This window comes from Oculina patagonica, chromosome 8 (genome assembly GCF_052425735.1).
Source record: "Oculina patagonica isolate OP01 chromosome 8, crgOcupat, whole genome shotgun sequence".
Classification (NCBI taxonomy): domain Eukaryota; kingdom Metazoa; phylum Cnidaria; class Anthozoa; order Scleractinia; family Oculinidae; genus Oculina; species Oculina patagonica.
Window position 1 is genome coordinate 13,897,208 of NC_135765.1, and position 18,246 is coordinate 13,915,453.

Consider the following 18,246-nt stretch of genomic DNA (forward strand, 5'->3'; position numbering starts at 1 on the left):
GTTTTAGACTTGACACGTATTTACAAAATCTAGAGCCTTGCGAAGAAAACATTAAAACAAACATTTGAACCTAAGATATGACACAATTTTACACCGCTGTCAATCGTTCCAGTGTCTTTAAATCGCATTTAATGCCCCTTTAGAAGGCGTCAGAATTTACTTAGAAAATTAAAACATTTGAAAATTCAAAAAGTGAACTTCTATATGTATGTAAAGTTGTCGAATTGAATAGTTTGTCTCAGAAATTAATGAGGGGTTTAGATTAATTCAAAAAGGTCCAAGATTTGATAATTTTCGGAAGCAACATCTTTCTTGACTACAATTGCCATCAAATAAAATCTTTGAATAAATTTGCTTTAAACACCTATTTTTTACAGCTTACTTTACGTATATTCACCTTAAATCTATGTCCCCATTTTCACAGAAATCAAAGTCAATAGTCCCCTCGACATCGAATAGACTTTTTGAGTTAATTCCCTCGCTACTAATCAACTGTTTGTCCGATGGACCGGGATTTGATAAGAGATCGGTTTTTTCGTTACTGTCCCTATCCACAGAAGAACTCTCACAATTTGTTGTAGATGAAACATCTGAAATGAGAAAAAAGGAGAGTAAAGTGTCTCGCCCAAGAACACAACGCAGTGACTCGGTTCATTACTGGGACCCGGGCCGCTAGATACAACAATAATTCTAGGGTGCTTATTACCATTTAGCCACGAAAACCGAAATTTTCGATTGGAATGCAAATGGTAAGGTTAAGTTAAAGGAGAAGTTCACTCCAGAATGGCCATTTCTTTTCTTTACGCCAATAAAAAGTTTACACAAAGATATGTTATTCGCCAAAATTTCAGCCTCCAACGTTGGCTATAACCCGAAAAAAAAAAACTTTCCTAAAACTCGACAACTGAACGCCGCCATCTTGGTGCTGGTAATGTATGCGTGACGTCAAAGAGCTCAGCCTGAAGTTTGGCGGGAAATTTAAATAGTCGAAACTCCTTGTTTTCTGTATTTCTTGGAGCTCTGTTTGAGCAAAATGGAGCTACACAAACAGGCATTTTGACAAATAAAAGCCACTACAAAGAAACAAGGAGTTTCGAGTATTTAAATTTCCACGCCAAACTTCAGGCTGAGCTCTTTGACGTCACGCATACATTACCAGCTTCAAGATGGCGGCGCTCATGTGGAGTTTTGGGAAAGATTTCGTAGGGTTATAGCGCACGTTGGAGGCTGAAATTTTGGTGAATAAAATATCTTTGTATAACCTTTTTATTGGCGTAAAGAAAATAAATGGCCATTCTGGAGTGAGCTTCTCCTTTAAGTTAATGGGAATTCCTTTTGGAACAGGTGGACAACTTTCAAAGGTTGCCCTGCGATTTCGGTTGGAACAAACCAACTAGAATTTCCTTTACCATTTGCATGGCTTCCCAGTTCCAGTCTCCCATCAACGGGAAAACGATAACAAGAAACCGAGTTATAAATGCTAAGCGCCATCTCTTTCAGTTGGTTTGCTGATTTCAGAAAAAAACCCTTACCATTATTTGAAGGTCATCCCAACCGGTTCCGTCTGACAAATAGTAAGCACGTCACTTAGGCTTTTCATTTCTTAGACTGAACTCTTTCAGATTCATAACTTGCACTTTCTTTTTGCCATTCTCACTTGATGCAATAAACTTTACAAACATGATCATTTCTTCATTCCACTTCGATTCACCTTCAAAACAAGTTTATCTACTTACCTTGGTTTAAACTTCCAGCGTGTTGAAGACAAGCACGATCGCCCTTCACCATTTCTACTTTAACAAAATCATTAATGTCAACACTTTCCGCAACTTTAGATCTCGTCCCTTTGCTTGCACGTTCACTATCAACACTTTTATGACGTTTGAGTAACTTGTGTCTCCCCGAACTGGTATCCCTGTGCGACTTGAAGGATAGGGTCCTGGGGTTTTTACTTTTCGTGGTAGAAATGTCATCGTGTTTAATAGCCTTTCTCGCGCGCTGTTGTCCCAAAAACTTATGGCTTGTTCCTTGCGAAGGAATGTGCAATTGAGCGGTGTTTCCAGTAGGCGCTGTGGCGGTTCTCTCCCTTGCATCCACAGCACTTTCTTCGGGTAAATCACCCAAATCACGTTGACTAGTCGAGTTCGAATTTTCTCCCGTATTAACAGGGTTTTCCACATTCTGCATTCGATTTATTTGCGCTGCACTCAGCGGCGTCGGTAGAGGAGATTTTGCTTCGGATGTTGAAGCATTCATTGTTTTTAGTAGCACGTCATCTAGCTTAGGATTGGATGGCGAAGATTCTGTTGAGCCGCCTGACCCTGAGGTTGATCGTTTCTTCTCGTGTTTCAGCGGAGACTTTCTTATTATTGTGAGCGGTGCTGATTTAAGCGAGTCACTAGAAGAGTAGCCATATCACAGTCATTAGTAGTAGAACGTTACAGTGCGACTACTTAAAAAAAAATCTAACTAAAAATTTTTTTTAGTTAGATTCAAAACGTTAATTGACAACAATGGATGGGGATATTTTTCGTAAACAGACAAATGACTTTAAAACATTTAGACAATATTCCTACAACAAAATTTGAAACCACCTGAAAGCAAATAAAGGTTTGTTGTACTTGAATTTGTATACTATTCACTCTACTATATTGTACTGTGCACACTCTACATATCCCATCACTGGCGGAGAATCATCACAATGATTAATTTCACTCGAAAAATGTAGCTTAAAAAATTGTTTTGCAACGGCCGAACTGATCAAAAATTTTGTTTGAAACTAACCAATAAGAATAAAAAATCGCAATGATATTTAAGATGTCCGCATTTTCAGCACTCTGTAGGGTTTCAAATTTTGTCGTACAACTACTGTTGCATTACTTTACTTACTTACCTCGATCGGAATTTCGTTTCTAATAAGTCTTTTAGGTTAGGCAGAGTGTTACGCAAATTCGGTGTCCCCAGGCCATTAAACTGGCGAAGCTAAAAACAAAAAGCGAAACAAATTGAGATTGTCATCGTAACCTTACCTCGCCCTTGATTTGCTTAAGAATAAACCAAACATTAGAGACTGTTTCATCGGGATATCTAAACACCGAGAAGAGAGTTAAAAATACGACGCGCAGCGGAGTATTTTTGACGAAATTCGAGGTGTCTGGATCACGATGAAACACTGTCTTGAGTGTTTGATTTATCTTCTCATTCGAAACAAAAACTACTTAGTAAACAAAGAAATAAAATCGTTAAAATCTATGCTATAAACTAAGACCGGGTATTCAAACCTCCTTTACGGTTATGATTTTCTTTGTTTTAACTTGATGAATTATTAATGAGTTTGAGAAGATATCATGAAAAGCCACATCCAAGAATGTTTTAAAAAAACTTACCTGGGCTATATTCTTGTTCAACAGGAAAGTGCCATAGTAAAATTGGATCCTTTCTTTTCCCTTATTATTATACAACGGAAACCTGAAAAGCAAAAATGCGTTATGTCACATAACGATTAAGGGTGCGTTTCTTTGGGAAAATCCAAAATTGGATCATTGATCTCAGATCACACGGATACTTTGCTCCCAAAGAAACGAAGAATCCGAAAACGGATTTTTTGCCATGACAACCCCGTCAACACATTTCGCACAGAACAGAAAATATCAGCACAAATTTATTTTTCGTCGAATGTATCCTAGCTAAAATAATTTAAGCATACAAAATCTTTTACAAAAACCACCGTCGAAAGGACGTCGAAATAGATCTTCTTTAGCGTTAAGCACAATGTGACGAGAAAGCATCTGAGAGCGAAAATGATTGCGAAATGATCAGTGCAAATTTCACTCCACCCTGCGAGCATAGCCCTTTCTTTACCACTGATATACTTGAGAAGAAAGGGCTCTGCAAGAATCGTGTCAAATCTTTGTTGAGCATGCGCGAGGTTTACGCGATGCTTGCGCGTAATGCTTGCGCGAGGACGACTTAATCTTGGCATGCGCGCGCGGAATGGCGTGACCGATCGCACACGACAGCATGAACAAAGTGTTTGTTTTACAAGTTCTTTTCTTCAAAGAGCGTCTGAATTCCTTCAGTAAAAACACATCAAGCACCGCTTGAGGTTGTATTAGTGAATTAATGGTAGAAATGTGCGATTTTAATCGTGAAATTTCTTCTTGGTTTGCGAAAAAAACGAGATCTTAAATGATCCACAAGCTGCACGCGCGCACAAACGGTATCTGATGGTGAAAGCAATCGTCAGCTCTAGTGCTTCCGAGAGCGTACTGTGGGCTCCGTCTTGACCATCAGTTTTTCCAAAAAATAAATGCCCGCGCAGCAAAAACCGGTTTAATCCGGGCTGACCAGCCCAAACTTTGGGGCTGCGGCGACTTCAAAGAAATGACACGATTTATGCAGAGCCTCTTTCTACTTCCCAAATCTCAACAGCAGGGAAGTTAAAAGAGGCTCTGCACGCAGGGTGATTTCACTCGTGACAATTTCAAAAGGATACAACTTCCGTAGGCACACAGTGGCTGTTCTAGAAAACCTGTATCCCGTTTAAAATGATACTACATACCTATCTGAAGCTACCGTTTCCTTTTATCGTGAAATATTTTTGTATTTTGATCGAAATAACCGCCTAAAACTTTCCGTATGGCAGTGTTTACAAAGAGCGAACCTGTATTTTCACAGCAAAGACCGCTGGGCCAAGGTACTTTTTTCGAATCCTTTCCCAAAGAAACGCACGGATCATGAATCCTAAAAATCCGGATTCAGATATGATCTGATGTATCCACTCGAAGTGTGGATTCTTCAGATCATTGATCCAAGATTAATCCATTTTCGGATATACGTAAAGAAACGCAAAATCCGTTTTTGGATCAAGAATCCGGATTTGGATTTTTCCCAAAGAAACGCACCCTAAGTCTGTTATTACTACTATATAACTTTTTTTAGTATATACTAAAACAGTTTAAAATTGCGTTGTTGGCGCGCGCTGATGGGCTACTCAAGCTCGGAATATCCTTTGATACTTAGCCGACGAGGCTGTGTTTCATCGTGATCCAAACACCTCGAATTTCGTCAAAAATACTCCGCTGCGTAGGCCGAGTTGGCTAAAATCAGACGATATTCCGCAAGATTGAGCAGGATAATTGTTTTATTATTCAACTAATCGTATCTATAACAAAATTCTCGATTTTGATTGGTTCTGCGCGCGCCTATTTGTCGCGTAATGGGCGCGCGATCACGTGGGTGTCCAATTACAGGTATCCAATTTGAGCAACTTCAAATTGGATACCTGCAGAAACCCATAAGGGTTGAAACGTGTAACGCGCGCGCACAGCGTTTGAATATTCATTTTGCTAAGTACCATATTTGGAAACACAAAGAATTTGTACGTGAATGCTTTATACACGTAATGACACACGCAACATAATTTTTGGTTTTGCGGTTAGTTGCTTGAATTTCAACCTAAACGCCGTAAAGTTCTTACAGAAACTAAAGAAATTCATTAAGTGTATCGAAGCGAAGGTCTTTAGACTACCTCATGAAGATGAAAAGGAGAATTTAACCAAATTTAACTTTATTTAACCAAGCTTGTTCAAAAACAAGATTACGCCATCGAGCGCGAGCTTGCGCGCTGTGAATTTAATCCAAATATGGTACTTAGTGATTTTCGTGATTTCCCAAATATGGTACTTAGTGTAAACGAATGTGCGAACGCTTTGTACAATGCGAATCATAGGACGTTACACGTTTCAACCCTTATGGGTTTCTGATACCTGTAATTGGACACCTACGCCATCCGCGCGTCAATCACGCGCATTTGAATGGGTTTTTTCTTGCTGTTTTTTAACTTTTTGTGCAACCAATTGAATTTAAAAAGACTTCCTAACCTCGAATTATGTTATTGACACGATTAATTAGTAATTGGACCTCGTGTCGTACAATTCAGAGAGTAATCGTGCTCGTAATTTCAAATCGTCCTCGCGCTGCGCGCTCAGCCGATTTCGAAATGACTCGCCCGATTACTCCCTGAATTGTACTCCACTCAGTCCAATTACTATTACAAATTGTCAACGAAACACATTTTGCACATAGAAAAACTGTAATTGTGCAGCCCTTTACAAGATTTCAGACGAATCTTCGCAACCTACGAATATCGCAGGATATCTGTTATGTACGGATGACAGATATCGTTAACATTTTGACCATATATGGGCAGCGCGCGCACCTGTTGAATAATAACAGGCGATATTCCGCGCGATTTTGCAGGATAATTGTTAATTATTATTCAACTAGTGCGCGCGCTGCCCATATATGGTCAAAATGTTACTGATATCGTCATCCGTACATAACAGATATCCTGCGATATACGTAGGTTGCGAAGATTCGTCCGAAGTTTGTAAAGGCGCATAATTACAGTTTTCTAGCTGCAAAATGTGTTCGTTGAATTTGTTGAATAATAAAACAATTATCCTGCTCAATCTTGCGGAATATCGTCTGATTTTAGCCAACTCGGCCTACGGCCTCGTCGGCTAAGTATCAGGCGATATTCCGCGCGATTTCGCAGGATAATTGTTAACTATTCACCACCAAGCAACGCGGGCGCGAAAACTGTAACCTTTAAAGTGGAAAAACTAGTCAAAAATTATTCTTTCGGGCTATATTATACTACTCACTGTCTGTCCTTTTCCGCGACCTTTTCTATCGCAAAATCCTTGACGGTGGATCTCGAGCCGCGAGAGTTCATGGGATATCTCAAAGGTAGATCCAGGAATATGGCGATCATACTGACCAAGTGACACGTGTAACCCAGGGCAACTGACAGGGTCTCCTCATCCATAGCTGCAACAGGATACACACATCATGTAAAATGCATCAAAAGTAACCTTTGTATTTAACTGCAGAGACAGAGCCGCTCATCAGCCATTCGAACTAATTCAAACAAAAGTCTAATCGAAACTTTTGGTTACCTTTTGACACCCGTTTGTTACAACTTTCTGATGGTTTCATTTCGTTTGATTTGACCAAGCCTGTGTATGTAACGGGAATGGGGGAGGGGGGTGGAGGTGATGTCTGTGTATGTTGTGGGAGGGGGGGGGGGGGGGGCTGCCGCTGGTACGGCAAATAAGCACAATACATAAAGCAAAGTGGTAAATTTTGTCTTCTCACCTTGGAATTCATCTGATTCACAATTAGGAAGCCGTACACCACAAATAAGAAAATCTTTTGAATCCTGTAGCTGCAAGAGAGAGAAATGTTACACAGTTACATTGGTTGCATGATTTAACATTTCATTTTTATGCCATTTTATATATACTATCTCTCCTGTTTTCTTCAAGCTGTGGGCGCCGTTTTGATTCACTCATAGCGGCATTTAGCGCGATTTTCCGAATTTCAAAGGGGTACAGAAAACCAATGATTTCACCAAATCAAAAACAAAGCACAGAAATACTCAACAAAATATGGCAAAAAGTGGTATAAGGTGCACTCTAACTTTTACCTCGGCAATAGGGTAAATAGTCATTAGCTCAGAGATGAGCTGTCGCCGTCTTATGTTTAGCTGAGCGGTCAACTTTACGAACGATTCTCTGAAAGAAAAAAAAAGGAGAAGGTGAGGATTAGCTCACAGAAAAAGAACAAGGACAACAGAGGAACATTAAGGGGCGAATTACATGTAGGTGGTACGATTTTGGCTACTATTATCGCATGCGATACGCTTACACCGTCGTGTAATCAACCTCCTACCACATCCTTATGACAGACGCGCACACGTGTAAATGGTCCTAAGTCATGTCGTTGGCCTGTCGATAGCTTGTTACATGCAAGAAAGTCGTACCGTGTAAATCGGCCCTAACATGTCTGTAGTTTTTTATGTAGGCAGTGCACTTCTCACTTTCAAAAAAGAACGTCGAAATGGGAAAATTGTTCACGGGCTTCATCACATGTACATATGGCACGTATTGAAAATATAAGAATAAGGCCTGATTTTATTCCAAGTTTGTTGTTTAGAATTCCTTTCAATATTTCCCAGGCGTAACCAACTTTGATCCTTTCGGGTTTGTTTTTACCTAACTCATGTTTTTTTCTTCCCTTGTTAACTACTAATCTAAGGTTTGCTACGATTCATCCTCGGAGACCCAGGGGCAGTTAGTGGGGGCGGGGAAAAGTCTAAAAGGGCGGAAAAAAAAATCGGCGAAGAAATTTTTCGCCCGTATAGAATTTTCCCCGCCTCCACTAACTGCCCCTGGATCTCCGAAGATGGCTACGATTCAAAGGTGGGTTTAAACATCATAAACATGGCCTTTATCTTACGGTGGCGCTGCACCGGTAATTTCACTGCTCCACAGTAAATAATATAAGAGCCACTTTACTATGGATTAACACGCTTAACACTGCTAAACAAAACGACACGAGTTGGCAAAGCTATCAAGTTTGGTAGTTCATCAAGACACTGACAGTATCGTATAGCTGATTATGTAAATATTCTGATCACCCGTTTGCTTGCCAACGTGCTGATGTTGTTATGAGAATTTATACTTAAAATTAATCACTGTTCTGAATAAAAGGGTTAATTTAAATGTACAGTTACCTACCTTTTTTCTATGTGTGCTTGCTTGTGTTCTCGCAAAGAAGTTTTGTTTGAGTCCAGTTGTATTCTGTTCTTTTTCAGATTAACTTCTGCAGGTTTTAAAAAGAGGAGTTTAAAGCGTCTTAAGCAAGGTGAACCTAAAGATTAAACTCAATGAAAAACAGATACTGCAGAATGTTGTAAGATATGCTGGGATGTTCATCAGAGATAGGCACGCAATACATACAGAATGTTGAAGATGCTTGACTAACTATAGTCAAGCAACAAAGCTCTGAAAGTGTGCAATGGGTTGTAGACACTAGGCTTTGATGACCTCACCTCGTTCTCTGAGTTTTTCCAAGACACGTTGTTCCTCTCCTCTTTCTATAATTTACAAAACAATACAACAACTATTTTAACTATGGCATAAATTGTAAGGTGGTAAGTACGGCAATTTCAGCATCAACCACTGAAACCATTGAAATGCATTTTGATTAACAAAAAAATGCAAGCACCTTTAAGCAAGAGTTTCTGCTTTGATAAACACTCCTCTCTTAGAAGTTTGATCTTCAATTCCAGCATCTCCTCTTCTGATAACTGTGATGCAGAAAAAGGTGGTAAAAAAATTAAAAAATTGTTGCCTTCTACATGTGTTCCTGTTTAGGCTTATTTACATGTACATGCTACAATCTGTCGGCTCCAATTTGGCCCAGATTTTAAAAAGGAAATAAACTCATGCAGTGCGTGGCTCAAAACCAGTCTGATTTCTAAAAATCTGTTGAAATGTATGTGATATCGGGCTGATTTTTATCACGCAATTCAAATGAGGCAGAGAACATCAGGCTGTCAAATCATAGCATGTAAATTTACCTATTAATAATGAATTCTGTTATTTTCAAATTTACATTTTCAAAAAGCACATACAATGACAATTGCTGGTTTTCACTGTCACGCCAATAACGCTACTGTTATGCGCTGCTAAAAATACGTCTAAAGCTATTGAGTAAAAAAATCAACATTACAGGTTGTAGAAAACTACTACATAGTCTACGTGTCCAGGCCTCAGAACTGTATGGTATTCCCTACTCAAGTTATTCGTCAAAAATGTTCCACACAAATTTAGAGAGCACAGTATGGAAATGCTACGTTGGAGCCTGTGTGAAGGGGCTCCAACATGGCCACTGGTCAGAAACAATTTCAACAATCTTTTACCATCCCCTGAGCTTCATCAGTGAGAATAATGGAGACAATGGCAGTTGTCTTTCAAAAAGAAAGATATAATTGTATGCCAGTAAATGAACAAATAAAATCAATTACTGGTGTGCACAAAACATGGTGTAAACAAACAAGCAAATATTTCTGAGAATTAACACTCACTTGTGACGCGCACTTCATATCAGATTCAACTTTGCTTTGGATGGACTGACGCACATCTCTGACCGATAGCTGGGCCTGTAGGATGGCTTTCTGCATTGACTGCAGTCTGTTAACAGAAACAATAAAATTAATCTCAACCTTAGAGTAAAAGGGACAAAATACACAATTTTAGGTGGTAGGGTACCAACATAGCTTGTATCGAACATGGGCGAGAAGGTGGCCTTAAAGTGATCCAGGTTCAGTGGATCACCACATTGTGTTCTTGAGCAAGGCACTTATTACTCTTATAGTGTCTCTCTCCACTGATCCAGTTGTATTTATGGGTACCGGCAAATTCTTGGTTCAACCTGACAGAACTCTAGGGAGCAACCGGCGATGGACTAGCATCCCATCAAGGGGGAGTAGGAATACTCTAGCTGCTTCATGCTATGGAAGCCAGGATGAACTCTGGCAGTGTGCGCCATTTTGGCCCAGTTGCAGACTCTTTAACGAGGTTGTCTTGTGGCTTTCTCATGGAATACATTTTAGTGACAAACACTAAATTGATAATCAGGACTGCTGTTGTTGACAGTATACCGAATAAAACTACAACTCTTCTAGACATACCTTTTAACTGATGACAGTTTACAGGATGTATGAACCTAGGGATGAAACGAAAAATACAGGTTTACCCTATACAGTATTGTGAAAAAGTAATGCAAACGAATTTCGACGAAATTTGCGCTTTTCGAGGAAATTTCGCTTGAAACGAAATCTCTTCGACAATTCGCCGAATTTTCGCGACGTCTATTGTTTCGATTTGCGTGAACTTTCACACAGTTTTCCGCTGTGTGCGGTAATTTGTAGCGAACTTTCGTGCGATAATTCGTGAACTTTCGCGCGAAGTTTCAAGTCTTTTCGAGCAAAGTTCGCTATGATGTAAATGTGAATCTTCCCTCTCAATCGTTCTCTTGTGCCGGCCTGAAACACAGAGAAAGCGTGTTTACAGATATAAATTCTTAATTACATCGTAAAATTGTTCTTTAAACTTACCTCGTTAGTGCACGAAGAAAACGTAAATAAAAACTTCTTCCCAAATGAAAAAACATTGAAGTTTCATGACGAAAAGTTCACATTCGCGAGAAAAACTACCGAGAACGATATGAATGTCGTGTAAAAACACACAATGTTTCCCACTGTAGTGCTTGTCCCCGCGCGAAATTGCGTTTATTGCTACCATAGCAATGCCTCGCGTATTAGAAACAGAAACAGATTCCTCATTCATTCGCCTTCAAGCACACGAATAGTGAACTTGTAATCATGCCGAAAGTATCAGATTATACGAGAACTCGAATCGAGGTCCTTGAGAAGCAAGGTCTCCCGTCAGTTGCAATTTTAAGATCTTTGAAGAACGAAGGTTTGGCCGTCAGTCTCGCTAGTATTATTGTCACTTCACACACTGCAAATACCTTATTGTCTCCTCAGGGGAGCTGTCTCCTCAGGATGGTGGGTGTGGTCGGGGGCAGGGAAGGGAGGGCAAAGGAGAAAGGTGATCATGAGGGCTCAGCTTAAAAAAGGTACCCAAATGAAAAATTGGAAGGTGGGGCCCTATGCTACTGAGACCCCACCCCTCGATCTACCCCTTAATAATCAGATGTACCGATGTAGATGCTTCATGTATTTAAGAATTTTTAATTTAGTTATCCAGAATTATGTTATTCCTAATACACTACAAAGGACTTCTACTACCACACTATAGTAGTTGCACAAACCTGATCCTGGTCAATTTTAATTAGATCTGTTCTTTGTGAACCTGGGACTGTACCTTTGTTCCCAGTCTAAGATAAAATTGTCAATTGGAAAATAAAAATTAATATTACATGCATATTGCGATCACTCTTTCATTTTAGAAATATTACCATTAAGTTAAACTCATTGCAAGACCGAGGAGGGAGCCTGGGTTAAGACTATAATGATCATTGCCCAGTTGTTTAAGGCAAGGAAAATACTATTCACCACAAAGAGTGGTTTTTGTTTGAGAGTTGTAAAACCAAAAACCAAAAGTAATTACTCTGTCCAATCACAAAATTAATAACGGACTGTCACATAGACAATCCATGCAACTGAACCCATCAAACTCAAAGCAAATACATTTAACTAGCACAATCTACAGGAAACATGTGTAACCAAGTAACATTTCATCTTGGTTTTACTTCTGTTTGGTTGAGTACATGTAGGTAGTTCGAGGTTTTTAGACTGATCACGCTGAGTGTAGTGGAACAAAACCAATTATCATAATAAGCAATTCAGGATTACATTCAGTTCTTTGAAATTCAACACTCAATCAAAAATTGCCCTATAGTTGGTTTTGTTAGCACTTCTACTGTTAGACATTTACATCGTACATTGCACCTGGTGGCTATCCACCCTTTGAAATAATTATTTTGAATAAAAATTTCTGGCTAACTAAATAAACTTTCAATGAAAGATCACCTACAAGACATAGTACACTTTATTAATGAGATAGAACCCCTGGGAATGGCCAAAGAATACATGTTGGCACAGTTATTTGTTGGTAGTTGATTGATACTTTCACCGATGTCAGGTTATATTTGGCCTATACAATGCAGCACTAACCTGATCTGACGATGGAACAGAAGGAGCACCATAGTACCCATCAATGAGACCAAAGAATACAGTATTGTGTCCATATTTACTGGACTTCACCTGAAAATAAAACACAACACAATGAAAAGCATGTTACCAATTAATAAACCTAGACCTTAAACAGATGTACACATAATTTATTTATTTTTTTGTAAGAAAAACATTTATTTAAAAATAAATTACATGATTAATTCTCAAAATGTCTGTGAAATAATTGCCACAAAAATTTTACTAACTGTTACAGTGTACATGTGTACTGTACATTAAAAATGTTTATTTATAAATGTTACTGTTAACATGTGTACAAATTTTACGGAATGCAATCTGACAGTATGTTTTGCTTTTTGCACACAGTTTACGGTCAAACTAACCTGATCTCCAAGGTATTGTAAGGATGGCAGGTGAACTTCCCATTCAATAATAAGTCGGAATTTATCATTTTGGCCTCCCCATATTCTAACCAAGACAGCTAGCATGAGGGTCAAGGAAGAATTAAACTTGTTATCATGTAGACAGTGTATTATTGTGAAACGTTTGTTTTCAAATAATTAAATATACAATTAATTAAATGGCAATAGACAAGAGCACACTGCTTCTTGAACCAGTGAATTAATTCAAAAGGATACAAGTCACGCCTGTATATTGCTGTTCTGTCCATGATGATGGCTCAAAGCTAGCCCATGTTGGATTCTACAAGTGCAAATTTGTAAACATAAAAAGTGGAGGAATAGAATGTCTGAAGGTCTTCATATGTATATGTTATGGTTTAATTTTATATTTGGTTTCATTTTTTTTCAAACCAGTTCATTTTTTTCAAACCAGTTCGATTTTTTTAGACCAGTTCAATTTTTTAGAACAGTTCAATTTTTTTTAAAATTATAAAGATATCTTACAAATCAGAGTTGTTGTTTGTTCTTTCTTTATGGTTGAAGTTAAGCAAAGTGTTTGGGCTTAGGGTTAGAGGTCCCCTGTTTTAAAAGTTATATGAGTCAAGGTGATTTTTACACAAAGTTATTACTTATTAAATTACAGCTTCCCTTTAGAGTCTCACCATGTTGCTTGCGGTTAGCTTCACCCCAGTTTGCTTGCAGTTAGCTTCACCCCATTTTGCTTGCGGTTAGCTTCACCCCAGTTTGCTTGCGGTTAGCTTCATCCCAGTTTGCTTGCGAGTTAGCTTCACCCCACTTGGCTTGCGGTTAGCTTCTGTTTGAGCTTAGGGGCATTTGTACATGCTTATCAGGGTTAGGCACTTGTTTAAGTGAGAAGGATTAAGCACTCAGTTTAGTGATTAGGGTTAAGCACTCAGTTAAGTGATTAGGGTTAAGCACTCATTTTGGACGGTTAGCTTTTATTTGAGGTTAGGACATTGCACAACAAAGTCACCCTATGCTTTTTCACCCAGTCACTAATTAAAAACAACAGGTATTTAGAATTTGATATTTGAGTTTATTCTAAGAAGAATGCATTTAAATACCCTTTCTACATGCTGCAGAAAATGACAACACAGTAGTATAATCAAGTTTAATGTTCTGAGTGCTAGCTCTTCAAGGATATGAACTGGTGGGTGAAAAAAGTAATTACAATTTCTTCAATTTTTCCCAGAAGGAGATTTGAATGAAGGAACAATGTCTTGTCGACACGATCAACTTTAATAGAGATAAAGTCTTCAACTGAAGAAGTAGCGTTTGAATACTCTTTGTGTCTCTCCGGCCGTTTTAGCACCTTGGGCTGCACCATGATTTTAAAAGATAATGAGCAGTTACGTTCATGGCCCACTTATGTTCCTTGCTGCAATCGCATGAACAGTTACGAGAATCCATTAAATCAATCTTCAGGAGAGATAAAAGTTTCGGAAATTGAATAGGTTTATCAACAACCTTAACACAACTTGTGCTCGACTGCTGAGCACTCCGCATGAAAAACTGTACGAAGAGATGAACAAAATATGGCTGTCACTTTCACGTTGACTTCGGAATAGTTGTCATGTCTGTTTACAAGTAATTTCTCGACCACAATGAGCAGCTCGAAGGAGAAATAGCACTTCGTAAAAATCTCTTTTAGCCACCACTTTTCTTTTGTCTGCTGAAAAAAGCCCACTTCTCACTTGTTATTGTCGAGATTTCCCACTTCGATCGTTCGATCGCTGTCTTCTTGTTGTGATTGAATTCCAAGCTGCTTCATGGTCTGGTATTTCAGGTAAGCTTGGCTTTGCTAATGTTAAAGAACTCGTCTTCGATAAATAGCGTTATTGGCGATTCTTTTTTTCACTTGTTTCTCTTTCAATGCCGCTAATTCTTTACAAAATGTTTCTTTCGAAACACAAGTTGTGTTAAGATTGGCATGGTTCAGCCATCTTTCGAATTTTCTAAGTCTCATTTGCTGTGAAGTGCGCATGTACGCATATTTAGCCGAGCGAATGGGAGTCTGGGACCGAATAAGTTATAATAACAACAAATCTGGGTGAAATTTACAACAAATCCTTCGTGGTCAAGAGGTTAAAGGCGCAGTACTACAGAGCGAGAGTTGAGCGAGAGGTCAGTGGATCAAGACCAGGTAAGGTTAGAGAGAAAAAAAAATAAAATAAATATCTGTGTATAGGGGGTAGTGGGGATAGTAAAAAAAGGGGGGAGGGTGTAGGGTATATCAGGGGGAGGTGAAGGGGAGAAAGAGAGTAGGGAGGTAGGGACTGAAAATTTCCCGTAATTTTTCCATGTTTATTCTTTTCACCCCCCTAAAAATACCATGCCCCTATTTTTCACCACACCCCAAAAGATGAAAGCCCTTTTCAGACAGTTGATAAATAAACTGGTTTAAAAAAATTGAACTGGTTCAAAAGAAAATAAACTGGTTTGAAAAAAATCTCGATGATTTGGTAACTGCAGAATGCAATATGGAACAATTGAAAGTATGTTGTTTTATATATGTTCGTGTTTATTTGCTTTATTTTACTTTCGGAAAAACTGTTCACAGGCTACTTGTATTCTTTCCCAGGTGTTCCTTACGCTAATCTTTGCAAACGTAACACGACACTTTTGTTCGTTTGTAACAAAATACTTTTGTCTTCCTTGAAAATGCGATAACATGAAACTTTTGTTTTTTGTTTGTTTTACGGCGGCATCGATGACATTTGTTTAATTTAATTAAGTTACGGTTTAGACTGCACGAAAGACGATTCTCAAAAACTAAAGAAACAAATCTAATCAAAAAACATATTTTTCGACAGGTTTTTTAAAACGCAGTACAGCTAGGATATTTGTTTCCTGGTTATCAGGTGTTCACGCCGAAAATCCCGGTGCAAGTTTTTGCATACCTAATTACGAAAGCGCCGTGAAAGTCTCAAAATCTAATTTAATTAATTTGCGGTTTTTACTTGGCGCCAAGAAGTCTGCAGGAAGCCTACCGCAAACACGCAATACAAGCGATGTTCATGATAGTTCCAGAAAACAACGTAGACTAATCTGCGCATGCGTTTGGTGTAAATTACGTTGAGTAGTACCACAAGGAGAGCAAAGGGTTTTCTGAAACAAATATATACGTTTGAGATCTTCATATGAAAGTAACGTAGATGTGCTCCAGGTTTTACCTAGGGGTACGGTCAGGTGCTCCCCACCCCCACCCCCTCCACAAGGAATAATTAATTAATTGATATTAATTAATTAATTGGTGATTAAAAGTTTACACCATAGTGCTTTAGCGCCTGAGGGGTTTAGCAAACGACAACCCACCAAACCATCACAATAGTGCATTCTGCACTAAAAATGAACCACTGACAAAAATTAAACCACAACATATACATGTACATGTGTATAATGTGTATAAAACATAAAATTACATGTGCATAAACTGTACAATGTAAATTTTATATAGAGATTGCTAGCCTTCTTTGCAGAGGTTCTTTAGACTTGTCACGCGTTCTCCCCCAAAGGACATCTGCGAAGGAGGCTAAGAGATTGCAGGATATGAATTGTTGGCACCTGTGCTATACCTATATTAAATATTACCAAACTTATGTACAATGCACTACGTCCTTAAAAAAATAAAATGATGACGATGATTTGTGGATAGAAAATAGTGATGAAGTAAAATAATAATGATGATGACAATGATGATGAGGATGATGATGATTAGTATGTGTATGTTACACAGGTACATATATATATATGCATTTAATGCAGCTATATTCCAATTAATAGAAACAGAGTTTTAACTTACCAATGAATACTTGATTTTCTCACTAGTGTAGATGGCTACAAATAAATTAACAAACATGAATAAACTATAACATGTGTTTCAAAATCAATATCGATTTCAGTGTATTATAATGAGATCTACGTATAAGTTCAACAAATTTTCCAGATATACCTTTCTGATTTCCATCAACACTGTGCAAGGTAAAGTATGTTTCTAGCAAGCAATCCAACAAACTATCTCCAGATACTGCAAATTTAGGAACAATGTTTCGCACAGAGATACTTCTCAGGTGCCTTAAACGGAGCTGTGGAAAAATCAAAGTAATAATGATGATGATGAATAAATAAATAAATAAATAAATAAATAAATAAATCAACTTTGTTTTACGAGGGTTGCACGTAACAGTCTTCGACTGACAAACCTGTGGCCCTCGGATTCCCGATCCAATTGGAATTTAGAAGTGTTGGTTTTTGTGGAGGGAGGAAAACCGGAGAACTCGGTGAAAAACCCTCGGAGCAAGGACGAGAACCAACAACAAACTCAACCCACATATGGTACCTGGCCGGAATCGAACCCGGACCACATTGGTGGGAGGCGAGCGCTCTCACCACTGCGCCATCCCTGCTCCCCTAAATGATGACGACAAATTTCATATAATTCTGTGATATGGTTGTAGAGGTTCATGTTGAAATGAAACATGATTAGTGCTCAGAATTTACAGGAATAAGAACTCGAAGAACGAGTGCTTATAGTCAACTTAACCCAAAGACATAACGAAAGTTAAGTTTTGAAATTTTTTTTGTGTTCTGGGGTGATCTAGGGTTTACAGACACCCCTGTGGGGATGGGTGGTAAACGATTTTCACCTCTACCATGCGAATTCAAGAAAATTCACACAAGCAAAAAATTATAATATAATTAATTTAAGTTCCAAAATTGCAGTGTGATTTTTTTGCGCATTGGGAGATATAATAATATTTGAACAGCTAACAAGATTAAGCAACACTTTAATTACCAAAAAGGTGGACTGTGTTTTGTTATTAAAATTGATTCCTTTTTTTGCGACCGTGAAACTATGCAATTATTTAAGGCATCAAAATATTTATTTTATTTAAGTTTTTAATAGCAAGAGCAAATCGACTAAGCTAAGAATAACACTGCTTGATAAAGCCAACAGAATGTAATCCGATCGAGTGTAATAAGTGGAGTAAATAAGTTCCATTCGCACGTCCGAGATTGCAGGGATATGGGAGAGAGCTTTACGTTGCAAGGTAAAATAAAAGATCTACTGGCAGAAATTAGCACATACCTGTTGAGAATTAAGGTTGAAATGTCTAACTCTCCCAAGACTTTCTTTACTGGCCATTTCAGGCGTGCAAACTCTACGTAAACTCCATTCTGAAACAAGATCATTTGATCAACAGAATCACCTGACCCGCCATGTTGAAAACGGAAGAACTTATTGCCGCACTA

At 38.4% G+C, this 18,246-nt stretch overlaps 1 protein-coding gene across 1 annotated transcript in view; it reads right to left on the bottom strand.

The window, feature by feature from the left end:
• LOC144663862 (UV radiation resistance-associated gene protein-like) overlaps nucleotides 1-18,236 on the bottom strand; it is a 19,201-nt gene extending 965 nt beyond the window's left edge. Inside the window, exons 1-19 of the mRNA XM_078524938.1 lie at nucleotides 18,083-18,236; nucleotides 16,946-17,078; nucleotides 16,796-16,830; nucleotides 13,210-13,273; nucleotides 12,955-13,052; nucleotides 12,554-12,643; nucleotides 11,689-11,754; nucleotides 10,544-10,578; nucleotides 9,938-10,043; nucleotides 9,076-9,157; nucleotides 8,900-8,944; nucleotides 8,586-8,670; nucleotides 7,493-7,580; nucleotides 7,162-7,231; nucleotides 6,669-6,834; nucleotides 3,387-3,468; nucleotides 2,894-2,982; nucleotides 1,737-2,398; nucleotides 1-590 (exon numbers count right to left, since the gene is read on the bottom strand). The exon at nucleotides 1-590 is cut by the window's left edge and continues 965 nt beyond it. Coding sequence (XP_078381064.1) covers nucleotides 394-590; nucleotides 1,737-2,398; nucleotides 2,894-2,982; nucleotides 3,387-3,468; nucleotides 6,669-6,834; nucleotides 7,162-7,231; nucleotides 7,493-7,580; nucleotides 8,586-8,670; nucleotides 8,900-8,944; nucleotides 9,076-9,157; nucleotides 9,938-10,043; nucleotides 10,544-10,578; nucleotides 11,689-11,754; nucleotides 12,554-12,643; nucleotides 12,955-13,052; nucleotides 13,210-13,273; nucleotides 16,796-16,830; nucleotides 16,946-17,078; nucleotides 18,083-18,139 — 2,250 coding nt within the window. The 5' untranslated portion in view covers nucleotides 18,140-18,236 and the 3' untranslated portion in view covers nucleotides 1-393. The remainder of the gene's footprint in view (nucleotides 591-1,736; nucleotides 2,399-2,893; nucleotides 2,983-3,386; nucleotides 3,469-6,668; nucleotides 6,835-7,161; nucleotides 7,232-7,492; nucleotides 7,581-8,585; nucleotides 8,671-8,899; nucleotides 8,945-9,075; nucleotides 9,158-9,937; nucleotides 10,044-10,543; nucleotides 10,579-11,688; nucleotides 11,755-12,553; nucleotides 12,644-12,954; nucleotides 13,053-13,209; nucleotides 13,274-16,795; nucleotides 16,831-16,945; nucleotides 17,079-18,082) is intronic.
• Between the last annotated feature and the right edge of the window lie 10 nt (nucleotides 18,237-18,246).